This window comes from Pempheris klunzingeri, chromosome 1 (genome assembly GCF_042242105.1).
Source record: "Pempheris klunzingeri isolate RE-2024b chromosome 1, fPemKlu1.hap1, whole genome shotgun sequence".
Lineage (NCBI taxonomy): Eukaryota > Metazoa > Chordata > Actinopteri > Acropomatiformes > Pempheridae > Pempheris > Pempheris klunzingeri.
The window spans coordinates 22,828,905-22,854,712 of record NC_092012.1 but is presented as its reverse complement, the minus strand read 5'-3'; the positions used below and the strand labels follow the sequence as shown (position 1 = coordinate 22,854,712).

The following is a 25,808-nucleotide window of genomic DNA, read 5'->3' as shown; positions in this document are numbered from 1 at the left end:
AGCATTTTATGCATAGGCCTATAAAGGGTAAATGGCTGATTTTAGTGGTGAACAGTAAAAATGACAAATTTTACTATTTTTCTCAAAAATGAAACCTTAACATTACAGAATGTATGGTTTTATTTTGTAATGGCTATGAGATTAAAAAAAATTGGTTTTAATGGGACTCAAATGGCTTAAGAAGAAAGTACATTTTAAACTTTAAAGCTACACAAAAACTAATAATGCATCAAAGGCAATATTTTGGCTAATCTTTGACATATCCAAAACTGATTTGAAATAACATTCCCCAGCCACCCAACATTTGTTATATGGAAAATAATTAATTTTTGTGTTTTTTTCATAAATAACAGTGACATCAAGTAATCAAACTGAAATTCAAAATGATTGAATGTTTGGTAGTTTTGAGCAGGCCTGGAGTTTTTTTTTTTTTTACGTGTTTTATGAAATATTAATCTGTAAAGTTTTTATTATAGCAGTTTTTTGGAAGTGGTTTAATTTGAATTCCAAAATTTGTCAAGAGAGAGACTTTCTTACAAAAATTTGTGCCATGTGCGCTACCACAGCCAAAATAATGGCCAGATCAAGAGGAAAAATTTTCTATTTTTGCTATTTTCTATGCCAGGGGTGTCAAACTTAATCAAAGAAGGGGCCAACATTTAAAAGTCTCGGGCCAAACGGGCTTAACATTTATTGAACAGTCTAAAAGTGACTATGTTTTATTCAGAAATGTGAATTTGAACAGCCAAACTTGCTTTGAAAGTCCCTGTTTTCAAAGTTCCACTTTTCGTTTAGCCATTTATTTTGGGGGGGGTATCTTAAGTGTCACTATAAAAGCGCTGACCGCTGGTCGGTGTGTCATTATGGCAGCGTGAGGAGGGCTTGCTGCACGGGTCTTGTGGTGGGCGGATCGATCTAAAATATGAGATGAGATCGATACTTTAAGTTTCAGCTTCTCTTCTCTATGTTCAGTACACCCCCACCCCCTCCTTCCCCGCTCTGCTGTGAGTTGTTTCTGGCGTGCAGTCACGTGACCCGGCAGCGCACTGCTGGCTGCATGATGGCAGAGAGGAAGAGGATGGCAGAGAGGAAGAGGAGCGCCGTTTGGAGTTATTTTACAGCTGCAGACAAAAATACTGCAAGCTGCAATGTTTGCAGGAAACAAATACGCTGCTGTGGCAACACCACACATTTATATAAACACATAAAAACACAGTCAAAAGAGAACTCCGAGCTGCAAACTAAACGGAGGGAGGAGGAGGGGATCCCCAGACCAGAACCAGAGCCCCGGCACCGAGACAGAGGTTACTGGCAGAGGCCTTTCAGCATGGTCAAGAATATCCAGGTAGCTGATTTATAGAGGTGAAAGTAAGATTTAGTCATCTCCAGCATTAGTTCATGTTATTTTTCAAAGCGTAATTGGTCATCATAGTTGTAATTTTAGCAGACTGATTAAATATAGATTATTCAGACAGTCAAATAATATATTCAGCCAGTTGAAATAAATCTAAATTAATTATTTTACTGGAACTGAAAAATGTATACCTGTATAAAGATATATACCTCAAACCTGGAATATGAATATGGCTGAATATAATAACCCTTTCAATTTTCATTCAATATTGATGATGCATTCACTTCATACATTATGAAGTATTGATCTCCCCTACACGAAAGTAGATGAGCTGCTTTGCTAAGTAAAAATGATCGGTATCGGCAGTACTGGCCCTGTATTTACTTGGTATCGCACACCCCTAGCCCCGCCTGTCCTCTGATGTGACGCTGAATGCAGACCGTGAAGGCTGCATTAATGTGAGTCACATGACTGGCAAGGCTCTCCGACTGATCAGATACACATCAAACAATCATGGTAAGCTGTTTTACAAATACAATATTATCCTGCGCATTTGCACGTTTGCTTCGGATACCAGCCTGTGTTCAATCTCCGTGTCTACCTTAAGCTCATCTAAATCAGACTTGTACGTAAGCGTTGCTATGGCCTAACGCAGACAGTGGCTAGCTAGGCTAACAAGCTACCAACTGATTGCAAGCGAGTTGGTAGATCTTTTCTTCGTTAATTTTAGTGACGTTATCTTCTACACAGTTATGCCCCGAGATTATGTGTTGTGTGTCAGGTCACTGAGCCAATAAATGAAATGGTATCTCTAATAAAACGGGTGACAGTGTGACAACTAACGCTAGCTGGTGTTAGCATGCTCTTCCGCTTTGCTGTGTCATATTTCACTGAGGCTGAATGGCCTCAACGGGTTTCAGCGTAAACTAGTAGGAGTTGTGTCACCTGGTAAGCAGTAGTGTCTGGCCCTCACTGATGTAACAGTGCAGGCATAGAGAACTCCTACATACGTGGTAATATAACTTGTGCAGACACGCCTGCATCTACCATTAACATATTGCTTGCACTATGGTGAGGATTGTAACGGAATAACTTTTGGGGGACTTATTTTGGGGAGCCAGGTTTCCAGGAAGTAGCAGTCCTGTATGTGTTTTACACAGGACATGGTCACCAGCAGCTTAACTTACACTCTGCTAGTTGAAATTTCCGATCAACAAATGGTAAATGGTCTGTATTTGTATAGCGCCTTTCTAGTTATTTCAACTACTCAAAGCGCTTTACATGACATCCTCATTCACCCATTCACACATCATTCATACAGGAGGAATGTAATTTGGAGGAGACTATTCTTTCATACTCATTCACACACTGAAGCCATGCTTCAGGAGCAAGTTGGGGTTCAGTGTCTTGCCCAAGGACACTTCGACATGTTGACCCATAGGAGCTGGGGATCGAACGCCCGACCTTCTGATTGACCCACTCTACCACTGAGCCACAGCCGCCACACTAAATAAATAGGTTAAATCAGAAGATTAGCAAGTATTGCAAGTCTTCATTATATTAAACCTAGTACGTTAGTAGTAAGTCAAGTGTATTGTATTTTTCCATTAAAAGAATCAGGTAATGTTAGGCTGCCCTGTTTTTGGTCATTCGGTCTATTGAAGCAATGTCTACTGCTAACTAATTGAAGTTCAAAATATACAGCATTTTCAAATTTACATGTGATCTAGCATTGCATCACAGTGGAGTGCTGTTTGACGCTTGTTTGATTTAGGCAGCAAAATTATGTAATGAGTTCTTATTAAATCAAGAAAGTTCAAAATAAGTTGTGTTTCCATTCCCCTGGTCTTACAGCCAACAACACAGCAGTCTCCTCAAGATGAACAGGAGAAGCTTTTAGATGAAGCTGTCCAGGCTGTCAAGGTCCAGTCATTCCAGATGAAGCGATGCCTGGTAGGATGTTTTCAGTAATAAATGATATGGTTATGATAATTGTTGAAGCCATTGGTTCTCCATTGCCCACTTTCAATTCCTCAAATCAAATTTCTTAAGGAAAATTGAGTCATCATCATGCGTTTAAGGGCAATGGTGTGTTTATCTTGCAAATCCATATTCAGTCCTTTGAAACCAGATGGTTAAGGATGGATATCGATCATCACTACATGACGATAAAAGATTCAGTAAGAGCGATTTAAATAATTAATTCCTAATGTTTCAGATCTTTTCCACCGAATTTTTTCCTGATCAGAACCCTGTTATGGCCCTTTTTGCTGGAAGATAGGTCTCATTGAGGAAAGATCTTTTTTAAGGGTGTTTTTCCCTTTTGAGATGGTTCCAGATCACCAAATCAAAGCCCACTCATCTCATTTTCAGTGGTCAAATATAATACTAAATTCTTTCATAAAGTGTAACAAAATCGTAACTCAGTTAAATACCAGGACACCTTTGAGAAGCAGCAATTGTTCTTACTGTTGGTGTATTATTGGTGTTCACCACGAGCCACTTGACCCCGAAAACCAAGAATTTCAGAGGTCTGGATTTTAAAAGTGTAGCCCTCTAAATCTCCTCCAAAACACTGTGTAATATTGGGATCAGACATACAATCATACAATTGGCAACCAGTTGATCAGTCTTGCCAGTTTGGGCATCATTGTTGTATTGAAACCATTTCAACAATGCGAGAATAAATTTAAGAACAAATTTATTGCATGGGGCACAGCGGCCAGCCGGCTACATCAGAAAATATCTGTCCAATTGGAGTAGAGTATGTGAAGTAGGTGCTCAACACAACGGGCCCACACTCACTCTCACTCACACTGAGGGCAATAGTATTAGAATTCCTTAATGCAGTGGTTCTCAACAGGGGGGCCACGGCCCACTAGGGGGCCACAGAGAGCTGCCTGGGGGGCCTTGAGATGGCTGTGAATGTTATTAAGAAAAATACAAAAAATGATTCTAATGACAAAATTAATGAGAGAAACTATCTAACTAAACAAATAGTCAATCTGTAGTGTTTCATTTGTATAAACTAACTAGGGTTGCATTATATTTAACTTGTTACATGTGTTATATAACTTGTATTAAATAATTTTTTGAATTTCTTGAAATGTTTCGCTTGTGAGTATTTTGTATGTTCCTGACTGTGGTCTGCAGGATAAGAACAAGCTGATGGATGCTCTGAAACATGCCTCTAACATGCTGGGTGAGCTGAGGACCTCGATGCTCTCTCCAAAGAGCTACTATGAGCTCTGTATCCTTTACAGAAGGTTATTCATGTTGAACACATAGCTACTGACATGGCTAATAATACATTTTTGTTCACCTCTCATAGTTTTGTGGTATTGACATTTTGATGGTTTACATCAAAATGTCAATAATGGCTATATTTTGTGTTTAATCTTGCCTAAAGATGTTTGATTGTCTAATAGCTAGAGGTGGCCTGTCACTGACAAAAAAATGTAAGTAGCCTTTTTGTTGAGTCCACATTAAACCAGTTTAGGTGAAATGTATGTGCTTGCTGATCATGGAGTGAGAATGACCAGACTTGTCATACAAATGACTTTGAATAACTGAATGTTTCTCCATATATCTTCCAACCCAACCTCTATTAACCCATTTGCTCTAATCTGGATTCTAGCACCAGCACAGCAAGAAAGCAATGAAGCAATCTTGACAATTTTTTTCTTTCTCTAAATTCTCCTGGGAAAGTAATGAGAAAAAATTTGGGATGTGCAATTCCAAGCAAAAACATAACTTTATAGTCACTGTGAACTATCACAGTTCAAAATATCCTTGTTGGCACACCACAAGTTGCTGAGACGGCATCCTTTTCTGACTAGACCAAATATCAGTGTTTTAGTGATGAAGTGCTCAAGTGCGTGAGTTGCATTTTGTGCCACGGGAAGATATTTAGCATATTTTCTGATGGAAGAAGGGCTTTGTTTGAGATTTTGCATCAGTGAAGTTGGTGCATTTTATTAGCAGGCCCTCTGTGACATTACACGCCGCAGGGGTTGGCATCATGTTTCGTCAACCTAGGAATTTTGTTTAAGTTCTGCAACCAAATTCACAATTTAAAAGCATTTATAGATAATTTCGTCATGAGAAAAACATGTTCAAGGATATATTTATCCAAAAACATACAAACTAGCTTTTTAAAACTAGAAAGCCAACCTAGTTAGTTTCTTCAAAGTAGCAATGTTTGCTGACAGTTTTGCATGCTCAGTCAGCTTCATGAGATAGTCACCTGGAATGGTTTTCATTTAATGTGTGCCTTGTCAAGAGTTGATAAGTGAAATTTCTTGCCTTCTTGATGTGTTTGAGACCATCAGTTGTGTTGTGCAGAGGTATTGTTGGTACGCAGCTCTATATAATGAATAGCCCAGTTCGACTACTGTTCTCATCCATAGAACCACTTAAGTAAAGCAAGACAACGCCCCATTACTTTAAGACATAAAGGCCAGTCAATCCAGAAAACTTCAAGAACTTTGAATGCATCCTCGAGTGCAGTTGCGGCAACCATCAAATGCCGTGATGACTGACTTTCATGAGGACCGCCCCAGGAAAAGAAGACCAAGAGTTTCCTGTGCTGCAGAGAATAAGTTCATTAGAGTTACCAGCCTCAGATACTGCAAATTAATAGCATCACAAATTAGAGCCCACATAAATGCTTTACTGGTCAAGTAGCAGGCACATCTCAACATCAACTCTTCAGAGGAAAATACGTGAATCAGACCTTCATGGTTGAATTGCTTGCAAAGAAGCCACTACTGAGGAAGAAGAAGAGAATTCCTTGGGCCAAGAAACTCAAGAAATGGACATTAGACCAGTGGAAATCTGTATTTTGGTCTGATGAGTCCAAATTTGAGATTTTTGGTTCCACCTGCCATGTCTTCTTGAGACACAGAAAAGCTGAGCACATGTGTGGTTGCATGGAGCAGGAAATTTGATGGTGTGGGGGTGCTTTGCTGGTTACACTGTTTGTGATCTATTGAAAATTTAAGGTACACTTGACCAGCATATAGACCATACCATTCTGCAGCGAAAAGCCATCCCATCTGGTTTGGGCTTAGTGGGACCATCATTTGTTTTTCAAAAGGACAATGTGTCTAAACACACTTCCAGGCTATGTAAGGGCTTTTTAACAAAGAAGTAAAGTGATGGAGTGCTGCATCACATGATATGGCGTCCATGATCACCTGACGTAAGCCTAATTGAGATGATTTGAGATGAGTTGGACTGCAGAGTGAAGGAAAAGCAGCCAACAAGTGCTCAGCACCTCATGGAACTGGAATGGAGCTTTGATTGAAAGAATGCCACGAGTGTGGAAAACTGTCTTCAATGCATAATTCCATTTGTGTCTTTCACAGTTTTGGTGCCTTCAAATTAATATACAATACAGACAATAATAGAAATAAAGAAAAACCATTGAATGAGAAGGTGCATCCAAACTTTTGACTGGTACTGTATATGCAGAGAATATAAACTCAATGAGTTTGTTTTCCGTTCCTGACATTGGACAAACTATTATATTAAGATGAAAACATAAAATCAGTGGCTTGTTGAATGAGTGACTATAACATACTGTAGTTTATGCAAACACTGACAGAACACTAAAGACAGAAACTGATAAATGGCCCAGAATTGTTAGATTCAAACACTTGACCATTTTATCAATAGTATTGAACTATAAGAGCTGAATAGCATGTGAATCCAATTTGTGTTACAGGGTTTGTATAGGAGTGCGGAGGCTTTGCTTTAACACTGGTGCACTTATAGCACAAATATAGACAAGTCAAAGCACCACTAAGGTTCAGACCAGGCAAACAATTCCTCCCAATTTCCCCTCCACATTTCTCTTTTGCAGCCCATCTGAGCACCATGTGAGTCCCTCTGCAGAACTGTGCAGTCTTAAAGTACTGCCTTCTCCAGAACCCCAAAGATCAAAAGATCAAAAAGTCCTTATTGTCATTATACTGCTGCAATGACAGTAAAATGCAATTGAGATGACACTCCCTGAGATTTAAATATAATTGAAGCTGCAAGCAGCGTTGGAGGGCCCTCGCACCTTCGCGCGCGTCGGGGCGTGCGGCGGCTCCGTCCCACTGCTGGACTCCGACCCTTCCACGCGGCTCAGAACGTGCATGTAGTTTGGACAGCGCGTGAAGGACTTACATGTCACTTCCCGCGTCCCCTATGTTGCGCTAGAAAACGGCTGCTAATGACGTCCTATATTTCAGTATATGAAGTGTTGACTACACTGTGAAGGTCTTGAGGCTTTTGTGACAAAACATGAGAAGTGTGAAACACACTGGAGAATCTACAGTGAACTTGGAACAACTTTCGGTTCAACTATGTTTTGGGCCCCCTGGTCGCCTGGTTTTTTTCATTTGACGTATTTTTTCGAGGCCTACCTGCTCGGGGCCTGTGAGGTCCGTACACCTCTTGGTTCTTGGGTACTTGCACGTTTTCCTCCCTTGTTCGTTTTCCCCTTCGGGTTTCAATAGGGTCCTCGCACCGCTTGGTGCTCGGGCCCTAATAATAATAATAATAATCCACACAGTTTCAACTATGTTTCGAGCCCCCTGGTCGCCTGGTTTTTTGCCATGTCGCGTATTTTCTCGAGGCCTACCTGCTCGAGGACTATGAGGTCCATACACCTCTTGGTTCTTGGGTACTGGCCCGTTTTCCTCCCTTGCACGTTTTTCCCCCACGCAGTTTCAATAGGGTCCTCGCACCGCTTGGTGCTCGGGCCCTAATAATAATAATAATCCACACAGTTTCAACTATGTTTCGAGCCCCCTGGTTGGCTGGTTTTTTGCCATGTCGCGTATTTTTTCGAGGCCTACCTGCTCGGGGACTGTGAGGTCCGTACACCTCTTGGTTCTTGGGTACTGGCCCGTTTTCCTCCCTTGCACGTTTTTCCCCCACGCAGTTTCAATAGGGTCCTCGCACCGCTTGGTGCTCGGGCCCTAATAATAATTCCTTCAGTTTCAACTATGTTTTTGGCCCCCTGGTCGCCTGTTTTTTTTCATTTGACGTATTTTTTCGAGGCCTACCTGCTCGGGGCCTGTGAGGTCCGTACACCTCTTGGTTCTTGGGTACCTGCACGTTTTCCTCCCTTGCTCGTTTTCCCCCACACAGTTACAATAGGGTCCTCGCACCGCTTGGTGCTCGGGCCCTAATAATAATAATAATAATAATAATAATAATTCCTTCAGTTTCAACTATGTTTTTGGCCCCCTGGTCGCCTGGTTTTTTTCATTTGACGTATTTTTTCGAGGCCTACCTGCTCGGGGCCTGTGAGGTCCGTACACCTCTTGGTTCTTGGGTACTTGCACGTTTTCCTCCCTTGCTCGTTTTCCCCCACACAGTTACAATAGGGTCCTCGCACCGCTTGGTGCTCGGGCCCTAATAATTCCTTCAGTTTCAACTATGTTTTCGGCCCCCTGGTCGGCTGGTTTTTTTCATTTGACGTATTTTTTCCAGGCCTACCTGCTCGGGGCCTGTGAGGTCCGTACACCTCTTGGTTCTTGGGTACTTGCACGTTTTCCTCCCTTGCTCGTTTTCCCCCACACAGTTACAATAGGGTCCTCGCACCGCTTGGTGCTCGGGCCCTAATAATAATAATTCCTTCAATTTCAACTATGTTTTGGGCCCCCTGGTCTCCTGGTTTTTTTCATTTGACGTATTTTTCCAAGGCCTACCTGCTCGGGGACTATGAGGTCCGTACACCTCTTGGTTCTTGGGTACTTGCACGTTTCCTCCCTTTTCCCCCACGCAGTTACAATAGGGTCCTCGCACCGCTTGGTGCTCGGGCCCTAATAATAATAATAATAATAATTCCTTCAGTTTCAACTATGTTTTCGGCCCCCTGGTCACCTGGTTTTTTCCATTTGACGTATTTTTCCGAGGCCTACCTGCTCGGGGCCTGTGAGGTCCGTACACCTCTTGGTTCTTGGGTACTTGCACGTTTTCCTCCCTTGCTCGTTTTCCCCTTCGGGTTTCAATAGGGTTCTCGCACCGCTTGGTGCTCGGGCCCTAATAATAATTCCTTGCATTTCAACTATGTTTTTGGCCCCCTGGTCACCTGGTTTTTTGCATTTGACGTATTTTTTCATCTACTTCGTGCTCGGGGCGTGTGGGGTCCCTACACCTCTTGGTTCTTGGGTTCTGGCATGTTTTCCTCCCTTGCATGTTTTTCCCCCACGCAGTTTCAATAGGGTCCTCGCACCGCTTGGTGCTCGGGCCCTAATTAAAGCTGCAAGCAGCGTTGGAGGGCCCTCACACCTCCGCGCGCATCGGGGCGTGTGGCGGCTTCGTCCCGTTGGTGGACTCTGACCCTTCCACGCGGTTCAGAATTTTCATGTATGTTGGACAGTGCATGAAGGAGTTACATGTCACTTCCTGTGTCCCCTATGCGGCGCCAGAGAACAGTCACTAATCACGTCCTGTATTCCAGTATATGAAGTGTTGACTACACTGTGAAAATGTTGTGCAAATCAAATGATCATTGCCATAGACGTGTTACCTCCTTTTGCCACCAGGTGGCGCAATGACTGTGGTCACTAATTGGCATCTAGATGTCTTCAGGCTGGGACTCTTATTAAGCGTGACAAGTTTGAAAGAGATTGGATAATGTTCACTGAAGTTACAGCAATTTCCTGTTCCATGGCAAACAGCGTTGCCATGGTGACAGCGTCTGACAAAACGTCAAGAGCTTCATAACTTTGTATCATCCATGTCTTGGGAATGTTTGGCTCAAATTTGAGGTGTCTGTGGTTAATCTGCTGAGAGAGAGACGTCCGAGAAAGTTCAGTTTCAATAGGGTCCTTGCACCACTTGGTGCTCGGGCCCTAATTATACAGATGTAAGCAAATATTAGAAAACATATAAAATAAATATAATAGAACGCTATAGAACACAGTGAAGACTATATACACACATTGTAGTTGTGCAAATGAAAATCAGTAGCTGCAAATGAGTCAGTTGAGGGGGAGGCAATCAGGATGATTTGAGGAGTTTTAACAGCTTTGGGGAAGAAGCTGTTTTTCAGTCTTGTGGTGTGTACACGATTTGTCCTGTATCTCCTGCCTGAGGGAAGGGATGTGAAGATGTGGTGGGCAGGGTGTGTTGGGTCACGGGTGATGTTTGTGGCCCTGCTGAGACATCAGGCCAAGTGAATGCTCTCAATGCCAGGGAGTTGAGTCGCTGTGATGCGTTGGGCCGTCTTAATGACCCTCTGCAGCACCTTCTGCCCTTTCCAGGTGCAGCTAGCATACCACACAGACAAATTAAAAATGTTTGACAATGTTTTGTAGTTGACAGAGCTTTAGTGATTTTGTATTGGGCTCTGGTGCTGCCAAAACTTGCTGTGCCTAAACATATTGCATGTAGACACTCAACAGAAGACTGAGGCTGCTGTCCAGTTGACATGCTGCAAGCAATTATTTTATTATTAAATTATTATTTTTGTTTGTGGATGATTCATGGTGGGTTTGCACTGGTCCCTAACAGTCCTTTCAGATATGGCTATTTCTGATGAACTCCACTACCTAGAGGTTTATCTGACTGATGAGTTTGCCAAGGGACGCAAGGTAGCAGATCTCTATGAGCTGGTCCAGTATGCAGGCAATATCATCCCCAGGCTGTGAGTATCACAAAACATTTAATACATTGTTGTGAAATATTAAAGATGTTAAAGCCTTTAAATGCCGACATACATTGCAGGTGCAAGTGTTTTATTTACCTTTTTATTCAAGCACTATTGATCTGACATGACGCAATGATTATGAGAATTATGTGGTGACATTACACTTATATTTAAATTGTCTTTTCAGGCACTGAAGGTGTCATTGATTAGCTTGGTGCACTAAGCTTTGACTTTTACAACAAATTTAAACCGCTCTTCTTGGCTACTTAACCCTTTAAGCGCCAAAGTCGCAAAATTGCGACAAGCAACATTGCTGAATAAAACAGGCTGTATTTATAAATGTGGTGCCGAATCATGTTACTACTTTTCACCAGGACATGACGGACATGTGTGCCGGTAATCTGAGCAGCATTTGTGGGCGTGGTTCTATTCAAAGTTTTACAGTAAAAAGAGTTTGTAAAACACCCTCCGGCGCAGAGACGCGGCGGCGAAGCAGAAGTAGTAGTGCAGAGCGTAGCGAGAGCGAAAGAGTGTTTTTTCATTTACTCACGATGCCGAGAGGTCGGTTTACCGTCAACGAAGTACTTCGTCAGGTACTGGCTGACTCCGATTCCGAGGAGGAAGACATGCAGTTGTCCAGTGAAGCAGAAACTGACATTAGTAGTGATGGAGAGTCCGCGTGCCATAGTCCACAATCAGCACATGGTATAGCGGATGCTTCACCTCAGCGTGGCCGGGGTAGAAGCATTCTGCAATCGTCAAGCAGGGGACGTGGTCGAGGTGGCAGGGGGGCTCATAACACTGCAAATATGGGTGAATGTAGCGGGGATGAAAACAACCGCGGTTGTCGTGGCAGACGCGGGAGAAGCCGCGGGAAAAAACACACTGCTAATAGCAGCGGAGGTGGCGTTCATTGCCGCACCGTAAATCACGGCGGCGATGATAATGATGATGATGGCTGGCAGTTCTTGAGAGTAGAGGAAGAGTATCAAAAGTGGATCTGAAATTTTGATGAGCCTGTTGGTTATTGTGGAGACGATCTGGCAAATTCTGAGCCAATTGATTTCATCTCTCTTTTTCTGAATGATGAATTCTGGAGCCTATCCCAAATTTCGTTTCATACTTAAGATATTTCACATTTAGAGTATGCCTTTATCTCAAACCACTTTAAAGTTATAGGCTTTTGAAACCTTTATCAAAATTGAACATTTTCCAATATGTCCGCCACCTTGTGACGTCATAATATGCAAATTAGATGAATCATTTCACTCCCATCACAGACTTTGAGTCATACTGAACAATTTTCTCATTGACAGTATACCTTTATCTCAAACTACTTTCAAGTTATAGCCTTTTGAAAACTTGATATCAAAATTGTATATTTTCTTGAAAAAACTCCGGCGCCTAAAGGGTTAATTAATCTGTCTCTTTTCTCACCAATCAAAGGGATCCAAACCTTGGACTTTATTTCAACATTTGAATTTGAATTGAAATTCAGTGCAGACTGTGCATTTATTCCTGCTTTTCATAAATATAAAAAGGTGTATATATAATCACAATCTGCAATGTGTGGGTTCAAACTAGAGGTTGACTGGGTTTTTAATGATATATACTATAATAACAATAGTTAGAGCAGGAAAAAGCTGATAGATCGGCAAATATCACAGAATATTATGCTGTATCTCGCATTACTTTAATGAATTATAAAATATCGGGTTACACAAAACCAGACCAGCCACAATAAAGGCCACAACTGCAACTTGTGCTCGTATATATGGCAGGTATCATAGACTGAATGAAATGGACACATGAAGACACATTGTAGCAGAAGTCCAGTAATTTCACCATATGCTTAAATCCTGTTGCTTACATCCATGATGTATGGTGGTGGTGATTAACACTTTTAGAGCAATAGCTATTTCTTTGGCACGGTCTGAATCTGCAATGTGAAACTACCTGAATTCTGATCGGTCAACCTCTGGTCAAACCCGTTTTTGTTCAATGGATGGTCACTTAACTAGTCACTTAATTACACAGCTCAATGTGTAACCATTTGCCCAGTCTTTATCAGATGTGAATGAAACCCATGGATACACTCACAAGATGTGGTTGTTCATTATGACCAAACATAATTCAGCTGAATTATCAACAGAAAATCAAGTCAAGTGTTGTCTTTAAACCCACAGAAGGAGAACCAAGTTTTGCTATATTATTGCCAACAAGTATCTCGGTGTATATGTATATCTATATTGTGGCGAAAAATTGCCTGTAGAGGGTTCAGCACATATTAATCTACACAGCAACGTGGTAAATACAGTCCCTGACAAAAGTCTTGTCGCTTACCGAAGTTGTTGGAACAACAAATAATAACTTGACTTGTAGTTGATCAATTGGAATCTGAAATGGCTTATATGAATGGCAAAGGCCTCTGGATTATGTGTATTGTATCAAAATAAGGTTTTGTATCATTCATTGAGTTTTATCATTTAATTAGAACAGAAAGGTCAGATTTAGCTTGGACAAAAGTCTTGTTGCATGCAAAAAAAATGTATGGTAGAAATTATGTTTTATTTTGAACACACAAACATGCTACAATAACATCACAGCATAAAGCTAAGGTCCCTTGGGAAAAATAATTGATATCGTGTATGACTCCCATGAGCTTGGAGGACTGCATTCATACGCCTTGGCAATGACTCAAATAATTTATTGATCAGTCATCTGGAATGGCAAAGAAAGCCGTCTTGCAGGACTCCCAGAGTTCATCAAGATTCTTTGGTTTCATCTTCCAAGCCTCCTCCTTCATCTTACCCCAGACATGCTCAATAATGTTGGTGATGTCTGGTGACTGGGCTGGCCAATCCTGGAGCATCTTGACCTTCGCTTTCAGGAACTTTGATGTGGAGGCTTTAGTATGAGTAGGAGCGCCATCCTGCTGAAGAATTTGTAGTTTGTTGTTTCGAATGTAGTGGGCAGCAAGAATTTGTTGGTATTTCAGGCTGTTGATGTTGCCATCCACTCTGCAGATCTCTCGCACACCCCCATACTGGATGTAACCCCAAACCATGATTTTTCCTCCACCAAACTTGACTGTTCCAACGGGTCTTCTGCAGTATTTGCGGCGTTTGGGATGCAGTTCAATGGATGATTCATCAGAAAAATCTACCTTCTGCCACTTTTCCTCTGTCCATCCTCTCACCAAGCTGTGGGCCTTTGCAAATATTCAATTCAATTCAATTTCAATTCAATTTTATTTGTATAGCCCAATATCACAACAGAGTGTCTCATAGTGCTTTACAAAGTTCACTGAAATACAACACAATGTTTTAGTTGCCTTCTGTTTAATGCTGGCTTCTGAGCACTAATTTTGCCATGGAGACCACTGCGTGAGAGAATTCAACCAATTGTTCTTCAAGATACAGGGGTTTTTGGCGACCACTTCTCATGCTCAGTTGAAAAAGGGATGGCCCTGGACTGTTGAAGCAACAAATGGTCCTCTCGAACAGTTGTCTTACGGGGTCTGCCTGACCTGGGCTTGTCATGAACTTCACCAGTTTTTTCAAATTGTTTTCTTATCCTCTCCACTTGACGTTTGGATACACTGAAGATGTCTGCCACCTCAGCAGCAGACTTGGTCTTCGGGTTCTTGATGATCAGCACTTTGGTCTGTGGTTGAATCTTTGGCATGTTGTGAAGGTGAAGGTTGCACTTCAGATGAAGGTCTGGTGTGCTGGGGTTCTTTTTATACACACCTGGGAATGTGTTAATTACAGTATTTGTCACAGGTGAAGCTCTAATCTGTGATTGGGTGAATCATTTAAAGGCATGACAAGACTTTTGTCCAAGCTAAATCTGACCTTTCTGTTCTAATTAAATGATAAAACTCAATGAATGATACAAAACCTTATTTTGATACAATACACATAATCCAGAGGCCTTTGCCTTTCATATAAGCCATTTCAGATTCCAATTGATCAACTACAAGTCAAGTTATTTGTTGTTCCAACAACTTCGGTAAGCGACAAGACTTTTTTCAGGGACTGTATATTTCGAAGACATATAGAGGTCATATGCAGTTCAGTACAAGGGTAAGCACAGTAAGTGAATAAATGGTATACCGTGATGCTCACTTGCTGAGTCACTTTCATATTGTCCCCTTTTTTTAAAATCATTTTTTTCATCATTTGACTCTAAAAAGGGATATACTCAATGATTAAAAGTTATGCAAACATGCATTAAATCATTTCATAGCACTTAAAGGGGATAAAGATACTTATTACTAAATTCTACATGCTATTGTGACAAACAAAACAATTCATCAGTAATTTATTGGTAAATCACTATAAAATTCAAAAATAGTAAGAGAATCATTATATGATTATATGTAGAATAATATAGCACATTAGAGATTTGCTTCACATAATTCCAAATCAAACCAACTCTTGATGTCACTTCAGCTCAGCTCAGCTCAGCATCAGCCCTAAGAACACCATGAAACTACAGTGTTAGATTAAAAACTTTAGTTGCATTACGTAGTGGCCTATCCTGTTGTCTTACCACCTCTTCACCATTGGTAAGCAATAGTATGGCTTTATTCTAAGACCGTGTGCTGCTCCCACAGTGGCAGCAAGCAAGGGTTATCAACACCTTGGTACATGCTTACATAATAGCCAGATCACATGCAAGTAAGGTTGCAAATATAAGAGAGAGTTTTCATCATAAATGTCCTCACATTTACCATCAGCCCCTAAGTGTGAATGAGTATTTAATATTGTTTTAGCTAAAGGGCCTTTTTTTTTTTTTGCTGTATTGCTCTAGCAGTTATTGAGGTAGTAGCAAACCTATAGGTCACAGCTTTGACTCAAGAAACACTTCGTCATCCAAAAAAAATAATAATATTGCATTTATGACTGGCAAGATTATCTGTACTATACTTGCTTTCCTTGACCCAAAAGTATTAGCCAACCAACTAAGGGGTCAGTAAAACTAAATTTAGGATGCAAAGCAGACCAAAGATCAAAACAGAAGTGACATCTGTGAAATTATGTGTAGCATCTGGAATTGACGTCATACAAGAACCACCAGTCAAATTGAAAGTTGCACACAAACCCCCAGCCTTAGCTAACAAAAAATCCAAAGCTTGCTGGTGTTTCAACAGTCAATCGATCGGTCTTTAACATTTCATGGTTGCATTAGTGAACCCCTATATAGTGTAAGATAACCCATTTCCATGTAAAGCAAAAGCGATTACACCTAATTGTGGACCAAAAAAATGTATCACCTTTTCATAGCAAGTATTTTGTCGACTAAACATGGCAGCTGTAACTTCTGTACGAAGACACCTAGATTCCTATCATGAATATTATATAAGTCTTTTGTTTTGAAATGTTCTGTCATTTGAATTACATTTACTTGTAACAGAATCGTAATTTGGGTAACACCACCTGTCGTTGGTCTCCGCCAATACCACTGCCTCATATTCTTCACTAAGACCCAGTCACCAGGTTAAAGGGATGCATTGTTTCTCCTTCTTCCAGGGGGCAGCTTTCACTGGCCAGAAATAAAACTCAATCTGGGTTAGCTCCCTAGAATAGGCCACTATGGCCTCATCTACAAGAATCTAATTTGTATGTATTCCCTTGTACAAATCTTGGCCCAAAGGCACAACTCTGACTGTCAAAACTTCATGTGGTAACAAATCAATAGTAGAGTGGTGTCATCATCTGCTGTACAGAACAGCCAATTGCATTGCAATGGACTGGACATGGGGTCAAACACCCCATCCTGGCTGAACTGAAGTAGCCATATTGTGAATGCAGAGCTGGTGCTGACTGTAAAGCTAAGCTAGCAGCTAGGCAAAGGAGATACAAGCTGGCTCTACTATCTGGCTCTATTATCACAGGAAATGTCAACTCTCTAACAATTGTGATGAGCTAGAGGCACTTGTGAAGATGCTGCAAGCATAACATGAGTGCAGTCTAATGTGTTTTACAGAGAGCTAAATGGTAGCATCCCTGACTCCTGTATGCATCTACCCAGCTTCATGACAGTACAAGCAGACTGGTCACATCACTGTAAAGCAGAAGATCTGCTATTAGGATGGTGAACTGTTGGCAGTCGGTCTTAGACCTTACTGTGTAAAGAAGGAGTTTTCTCACACCGTCGCCATTGTTAGAACAAAGAGATTGAGTTTTCATTGAGTAGCGTGACACTGATGAGGCCTTGAATCTCATTGTTTAGCTATGAAACAGATAGTGGTCTACCAACTTGAGAACTCACCACGTTTGGTACAAGCATCAGAGGGGCTGAAATGAGTAATCTAATGTGGTTCTTGCTCATGGACATGGCAAGTGGGCTTGGCAGTGCAAAAAGGAGCAAAGGAAAAGAGGCAGTGCTGCCTTTCAAATAGATATAAACCTCTTGATGTCCAGTTTGCACAACATTGCAGTGTAATCTGCATTGTTATAACTAGAGCTGCAAACAGCAATCAACAGAATTTCCCCAAGTTGGGTGTGCATGCTCCGGGGGAGTAAACAAAATCTGAAGTGGCACATCGATTGGTCAAAGTTGGTGTGGCTTATCTATCTTTACTCAATTGTCTGCAAGTTGGAATGAGCTAGAGACCTGAAACGTTGCACCATAACTGTACTGGATATGGATAGAGAAAAATGGAAAGAGATGTGGAAGTATGCGAAGAGATTCCAGTACAAGCAATGATTGGGGATCAGAAATCAGCTGCATCTTATCATCGTTGAATGAGGCAAGCCACTACCACATTTTGAGGACACCTAAAAAAATTTGGGAAAATACCGGGAGAGTCACACAATATATGTGTGGGTTCCCTTCAACATATGTGTGACTCTATTTTGAGTCATAAGAATAAAAAGGAAATGGCAGCGATTGGCTGGCAGTAAAATCACTGTTCTTTTTCTGTTGTTGACATAAAAAGTGTCAAAAGAGCAGGAACAACACTGTAAGAGATTTGTTTGTCACCTATTTGACTATTGTTTTCTCTCATTGTTGAAGTCTGACTACAATTCAAGTTATTTGTAAAGAAAATCTGCTGATTTTGATAGGCAGCCAGTTGATAGGAACATCCTTACGAGTAACAGATCTCATCATCACTGTTACTAAAGAAGTGGAAAAAAGTAGCTAGGCAGTGGCACACCTGTGGCATATCTTTTTACAGAGACATACAAACTGACACACACACATTAGTAGCCCTGCGCTGTCTGTACTGAAACTCACAAGCTATGAAAATATGAAATTCCTCCTGCATGTCCACTACCTGCTGCTGTTTAAGTGTTAACTGATAAAGAGTCAACACCATACTTACCCCTAATATGTGGGCTGCACTGTATTTAAGTTCAGCATGCTGTGTATCATAAATGGGTATCAGGCTTGGTACAGACTTTTGTTTTGGGGTTATACATTAAAATAGTGGAAAATATGAACATCTTATCAGATCAAGCCACTTTGCTTTGCCCCTCTCTCCCCCAGCTATCTGCTCATCACAGTGGGTGTGGTGTACGTCCGCTCCTTCCCCCAGTCACGTAAGGACATTCTGAAGGACCTGGTCGAGATGTGTCGTGGTGTTCAGCACCCACTGAGGGGCCTCTTCCTCAGAAACTACCTGTTGCAGTGTACCCGCAACATACTGCCAGATGATGGAGAGCAGTCAGAGTAAGCAAATCGAGCCTTTTCTCTTTGTCTCATCCACTGTAATTCCCCACAGCTTGCTATTCTGCAGCATAAATGGGTTGATATAGAATTATGATTTACTAAAATGAGACATTACTATCAGAATTCACTCAATTACCATTCCTCCATTGACAATGTTGACTAGAAAATAATTAAAGCTGCAACAGAAAGTGGAATTGTGTGTATGTAAAATAAAAAGTGAATATTATGTTCACAATAGACAGTAGAGGAGGATTACTTTCAACAAAGGTACCCAGAGGGATTTGAACCAATGATTTGTTTACATGGTAAGTACAGTGGGGCAAAAAAGTATTTAGTCATCCACCAATTGTGCACGTTCTCCCACTTAAAAAAATGAGAGAGGCCTGTAATTTTCATCATAGGTACACTTCAACTATGAGAGACAGAATGGGGGGAAAGAATCCAGGAAATCACATTGTAGGATTTTTAATGAATTAATTGGTAAATTCCTCGGTAAAATAAGTATTTGGTCACCTACAAAGAAGCAAGATTTCTGGCTCTCACAGACCTGTAACTTCTTCTTTAAGAGGCTCCTCTGTCCTCCACTCGTTACCTGTATTAATGGCACTTGTTTGAACTCATTATCAGTATAAAAGACACCTGTCCACAACCTCAAACAGTCACACTCCAAACTCCACTATGACCAAGACCAAAGAGCTGTCAAAGGACACCAGAAACAAAATTGTAGACCTGCACCAGGCTGGGAAGACTGAATCTGCAATAGGTAAGCAGCTTGGTGTGAAGAAATCAACTGTGGGAGCAATTATTAGAAAATGGAAGACATACAAGACCACTGATAATCTCCCTCGATCTGGGGCTCCACGCAAGATCTCACCCCGTGGGGTCAAAATGATCACAAGAACGGTGAGCAAAAATCCCAGAACCACACAGAGGGACCTAGTGAATGACCTGCAGAGAGCTGGGACCAAAGTAACAAAGGCTACCATCAGTAACACGCTACGCCGCCAGGGACTCAAATCCTGCAGTGCCAGATGTGTCCCCCTGCTTAAGCCAGTACATGTCCAGGCCCGTCTGAAGTTTGCTAGAGAGCATTTGGATGATCCAGAACAGGATTGGGAGAATGTCATATGGTCAGATGAAACCAAAATAGAACTTTTTGGTAAAAACTCAACTTGTCGTGTTTGGAGGAGAAAGAATGCTGAGTTGCATCCAAAGAACACCATACCTACTGTGAAGCATGGGGGTGGAAACATCATGTTTTGGGGCTGTTTTTCTGCAAAGGGACCAGGACGACTGATCCGTGTAAAGGAAAGAATGAATGGGTCCATGTATCGTGAGATTTTGAGTGAAAACCTCCTTCCATCAGCAAGGGCATTGAAGATGAAAAGTGACTGGGTCTTTCAGCATGACAATGATCCCAAACACACCGCCCAGGCAACGAAGGAGTGGCTTCGTAAGAAGCATTTCAAGGTCCTGGAGTGGCCTAGCCAGTCTCCAGATCTCAACCCCATAGAAAATCTTTGGAGGGAGTTGAAAGTCCGTGTTGCCCAGCGACAGCCCCAAAACCTCACTGCTCTAGAGGAGATCTGCATGGAGGAATAGGCCAAAATACCAGCGTGAAAACCTTGTGAAGACGTACAGAAAACGTTTGACCTCTGTCATTGCCAACAAAGGGTATATAACAAAGTATTGAGATGAACTTTTTAAGTGGGAGAACTTGCACAATTGGTGGCTGACTAAATACTTTTTTGCCCCACTGTATCCTGCCAGTCTAGTGATCTATCAGCTTTGTTTCCATTTCTTACAGCAACTGAGACTTAATGACTTCAAGGCAGGGATAGTTTGATCACACATGTTAAATGCACACTGTAATTTCTGCGGTTAGGGCTCTGTCAATCAAAACAAAAGATGTAGTTTGGTGACATGAAGTAGAGTAGAATCATGAGTTGTTGTCCTCGCCATTATTTCTGGTGAAAATCAGAAATCGTGTTCGCATTACATGGAGTCACGTTTATTCGCTTGCGTCAGAATGCACATTAAATGGTAATGAAAAATTGTGATCCAATACAGTGAGCAACATAATGGAATGAAAGAAACAGAGTGAGAAAAGTAGCTAGCTACTTCGTCGAATTGCTTCCTTAATCTGTTTCTCCTGGTTTGACAAGGAGGTCAGCCACCTTGAATTTAATTTCACTTATCAGTGTATTTTTGGCGATTTGGTTGAGTCTTATAATCAGTGAATTACTCCAAAGACGTTAATCAGATCCACTTTAGGTCAGTGTGTAGAAAAGACTTTAAAGATTAAACGTTAAACGCTTGAGTGTTGATCAAATGGCATGGCCTCCAATTTCAAAGTTTTGCCATGAAACAGAAAGTGGTTAATAATTGGAATCTGCATGGTCAAATCATCACATTTGCAAGAGTGCTGGCCTGAAGACATCTACTCGTCAACAGGAAATGACTAGTTTTATACTTTGACCTACTCATCCTAACAGGTTGACCACATCCATCTCAAAATCATCAGAAAAACACTTTAGACCTTTATGATACATTATTAGCCCCTTTTCCACCACATGAACTTTTATTGAAACACAGCTCTCAGCAGCTGCCTCTGCAATAGAGGCTTTGAACATGGCCCACTTGGATTCTGTGTCCCCAACCTCCCCCGGACAAGGGCCTCCACCAGATGGTCCAAGCAAACCCTCACTACACGTTTGAGCCTACCGGGTTTGTCCGGCCGCCTCCCCCGCCATCTTATCCAACTCACCACCAGGTGGTGATCAGTTGAGTGTTGAGTGTCCAAGACATACACTGTGTTCCAAATTATTATGCAAGTAGGATTTCAGTTAAATAAACTTTTGTTTTTTTGTTTTTCAATGAAACATTTTGCTTGTGTTGTTTCTCCTGTCTGTTTAAAACAGTGACATCAATTTCAGACAGGTTTGATCATTTATTTGGCAGGTGAGCCTAATTAAAGGGAAACTACTTAAGGAGGTTGTTCCACATTATTACGCAAGTCAGGTTTCATGCAATATGGGGAGAAAGAAAGATCTTTCTGCAGATGAAAAGAGTGAAATATTGCAATGCCTTGCAAAAGGTATGAAAACAGTGGAAATTTTCACGAAAACTTAAGAGAGATCATCGCGCTGTGAGAAGATATGTGTGTGATTCAGAGCGCAGATGGGTTCGTTCAGATAAAGGTGCATTGAGGAAGATTTTTGTCAAGCAAATACATCGTATTAAGACAGCAGCTGTTAAAAAGCCACTGCTGAGCAGCAAACAGGTATTTGAAGCTGCTGGTGCGTCTGGAGTCCCAAGAACCTCTCGATGCAGGATCCTTCAGAGGCTTGCAGTTGTGCATAAAGCTGTATTTCAGCCACCCCTAACCAATGCTCACAAGGAGAAACGTTTGCAATGGGCTTGGAAATACATGAAGACCAATTTTTACAGTTTTATTCACTGATGAATGTCGTGCTACACTGGATGGTCCAGATTGATGGAGTTCTGGCCCAACAAGGCTGTTGGGCCATGGTGGCTGGTGGTTGGTCAGCAAAGAGGTGGTGGAGTGATGTTTTAGGCTGGAATAATGGGGAGCGAGCTGGTAGGCCCCTTCAGGGTGTCAAAATGACCTATGCAAAATATGTGGAGTTCCTAACGGATCATTTCCTGCCTTGGTATAAAAAGAAGAACCGTGCCTTCCGGAGTAAAATCATTTTCATGCAAGACAATGCACCATCCCATGCTGCAAAAAATACCATTGAGTCCTTGGCTGCTATGGGCATAAAGGGAGAGAAAATCATGGTGTGGCTACCATCATCCCCTGACCTCAAACCTATTGAGAACCTGTGGAGCACCCTTACAAGGAAGATCTATGAGGGTGGGCGGCAGTATACTGGCAGTATACCTCAAAACAGCAGCTCTGGGAGGCAATTCTGGCATAATTATATGAAATCCAGGCAGAAACTATACATGGACTCACAAGTTCAATGGATGGGAGAGTTGTGAAGGTGCTATTCAAGAAGGGCTCCTATGTTAACATGTAACTTGACCTATAAAGATGTTTTTGATTGAAACAGCATTTATTTTGAGAAAAAAAAAAATCTCCTAATGCAGAGAATACAACAGATTTGCATTTTCAATTCTTTATAACTTCTTGAATGCTTTGAAACTCTGTTGTGCATAATAATTTGGAGTTATTTAAAAAAAAAAAACAGTTGTCATCATCTGAAGTTTTGTTTAATAAAATCCTGATTATAATATAATTGTTGAGGATTTAAAAAATCGTTCCGACTGTCATTTGTATTGACTATTTAGGAAAAACGAACAAAAACAGCATATGCGTAATAATTTGGAACACAGTGTACGGCTGCAGATCTGATGACTCGACCACAAAGTCGATCATAGATTTTTGGCCTAAGGTGGTCAGTACCATGTACACTTATGAACCACCTTATGCTCGAACATGATGTTTGTTATGGTCAAACAATGCCTAGCACAGAAGTCTAATAACAAAGCACCACTCTGGTCCAGATTAGGCAGGCTGTTCCGCCCAATCACCCCCCTCCAGTTTTCTCCGTCATTGCCCACGTGAGCGCCCCAGTAGAATGGAACCCCTTCCAGGATCCCATCCAGAGTCTGCAAGAAGGCCGAATACTCCGAACTGCTGTTTGGCGCATACGCACACACAACAGTCAGAGCCCTCCCCCCAGCAACCCGTAGTCACATGGAGGCGGCCATCTTGTTCACCAGGGAGAACTCCAACACAGCAGCGCTCAGCTGGGGACTCGTGAGTATCCCCAAATCCGCCTGGTGCTTCTCACCCTGGGTAACTCCAGAAAAGAAGAGAGTCCAGCCCTTCTCCAGGAGTTCGGTTCCAGAGCCGACACTGTGCGTGGAGGCAAGCCCAACTATATCTAGCTGGTAGCGCTCAGCCTCCCGCACCAGCTCCAGCTCCTTCCCTGCCAGAGAGGTGACGTTTCATGTCCCTAGAGCCAGTCTACGATGCTGGGGTTTGCACGCCCAGGACCCCGCCATGGCCTGTTGCCCGACTCTCCACACACCCAACCCCTGTAGCGGCCCCTGCAGATGGTGAGCCCACAGGGGTGCGGTTCCACATTGTTCCTTCGGGCTTGGCCCGGCTGGGCCCCGTGGATCCAGGCCCAGACACCAGGCGCTCACCTGCAAGCTCCCCTCCCAGATCTGGCTCCAGAAGGAGGCCCCGGTTTCCCTAACCAGGGCGAGGGAACGTTGCTCTTTGGGTTCAGCTTCAACTCCTCCATGCTCTGTCCAAAATGCATGAATATCCAGAGCCATGTAAACAGCATCATGGTGGTGGCCACTGCAGACCTCGACATGCATAGAGGTATGAAGGACCAATCATTGCTGCTTGCAGCTTTAATAAAGTTATTGTAAAATTTGATTGACATTCCAATTGCCAAACTGAGATTAACCAGATCTACTTCAAATTTTGTGTTTACAAAATACTTCTAAGATGTCAACGTGCAAAGCTTCTGAGTTATCAAATGGCACAGCCATGGTGAGGAACAGGACATCACTCTACTTGACTGTAAATTTCACCTGTTTGTTCAGTCTTGGCCTTGTGACATCAATTTGGTCTACAATAATTGCGCTACCTACTGTTGTGCTTTAACAAGTGGTAATGTTCAATTTGGCTATCAGAAATAATTAATAATTATCAAAGATAATTAATAATTATTAAAATAAATGAACTTTGATTAAAGTCCACCTCGATTGGGGCACCACCTCGAAAAACGAGGAAAAGACAGCCGTTTTAATTGATTTAGTCTCATAAAAATACTAAACTATCAATTTGGAATTATGTTTTATAATTAATTTAATAATTACTACCAAAATTACCACATTGATAGCTAGCTGAAGGATTTTGGAGTTCTTGACAGTGTAGAGGTTGGCAGTGTCCACAGTTGTACAACATTAACGGAGACAGCAGGTATTAAAACATTTATTAAAACAGAGCAAAATTCAGGGACATCATTTGTTATGCATTAAGGACTTGTACTTTGGTTGTAAGTACAGCTGAAGCAGAGTAGGTATTAAAGACATCTGCTGTTGCAGAAACAAAATCAATCAAACAATCTAACTAAATCTCTATGACTAAACTAAAATAATATGAGTGTAAGAGTGTGTGTGTGTGTGTGTGTGTGTGTGTGTGTGTGTGTGTGTGTGTGTGTGTGTGTGTGTGTGTGTGTGTGTGTGTGTGTGTGTGTGTGTGTGTGTGTGTGTGTGTGTGTGTGTGTGTGTGTGTGTGTGTGTGATAAGGCTGAGGAATGTGAGATGGGTCCCACAAAGGTGGGGGAGAGAGACCAAATGGTGATGGCCAGACCCCCTGGGGTGTGGGTCAGAGGCAGACAAAGGAAAGCTAAGTGCTGTTAGCTTAGCTTTGTCCCTCAGTGGCCTGTTGCAGACTGTGTGTGTGAGAGAGATAAAGGTGCAGGTTAAGACAGGATGGTTAGTTTGTAGGCTAACATCAACTAAACTTAATGGATGCACAGTAATCTGCAACACATCACAATAATCAAACTCAAGGAACATTAAAGCAAGTCAATACATTAACAAGGGTAAACCATGTATGCAGTAATGCTATGCTAATTATGCCCAGTTAGAGGTTGTTACCAGTCCTTAAAAGGGGAGACGAAGTGTCCTTGAGGGTGCTGCTTTCTCAGCTTGTTGCTGGAGGAAAGGTGTAGTTCGTGTCCGTGCTGTGTGGTTGCAGGCTGGAGGAATCCGGTCGCTCCTTTGTTCCTGTTAGTTAGCAGCTCTGTGCTAACTTGCTGGTGTGCTCCTGTTGTTGGTTATCAGCTGGCAGACTCTGGGTCGTGCCTGCTGGCGCTGATCTGCTTACTTCAGGCAGGACCTTGTGTCGCTACCATGAAGGAGGTGGCTGCTCTGGACAGACCACACTGAGGCAGAGCTTAGCTGAGTTGAGCTGGTCTCTCCTCTTCAGGAAAGATCAGGAGAGCTGGTCTCTCCTCTGCAGGAGGAGAGGGAGCAGGAAAAGCCTGGTCTCTCCACTTCAGGAGAGACGATGAGAAAGAGAGGGGGAGAGCTGGTCTCTCCACTTTAGGAGAGACGATGAGAAAG

The 25,808-nt window shown here is 42.0% G+C and overlaps 1 protein-coding gene across 2 annotated transcripts in view; it reads left to right on the top strand.

Moving 5' to 3' along the window:
• The first annotated feature begins 1,783 nt into the window (after positions 1-1,783).
• The window catches only part of vps35 (VPS35 retromer complex component), a 46,364-nt gene continuing 22,339 nt past the window's right edge, over positions 1,784-25,808 (top strand). For both annotated transcript variants that reach the window (XM_070856360.1, XM_070856352.1), the window contains exons 1-5: positions 1,784-1,870; positions 3,209-3,307; positions 4,508-4,604; positions 10,880-11,003; positions 18,507-18,689. In XM_070856360.1, coding sequence (XP_070712461.1) covers positions 1,868-1,870; positions 3,209-3,307; positions 4,508-4,604; positions 10,880-11,003; positions 18,507-18,689 — 506 coding nt within the window. In that variant the 5' untranslated portion in view covers positions 1,784-1,867. The remainder of the gene's footprint in view (positions 1,871-3,208; positions 3,308-4,507; positions 4,605-10,879; positions 11,004-18,506; positions 18,690-25,808) is intronic.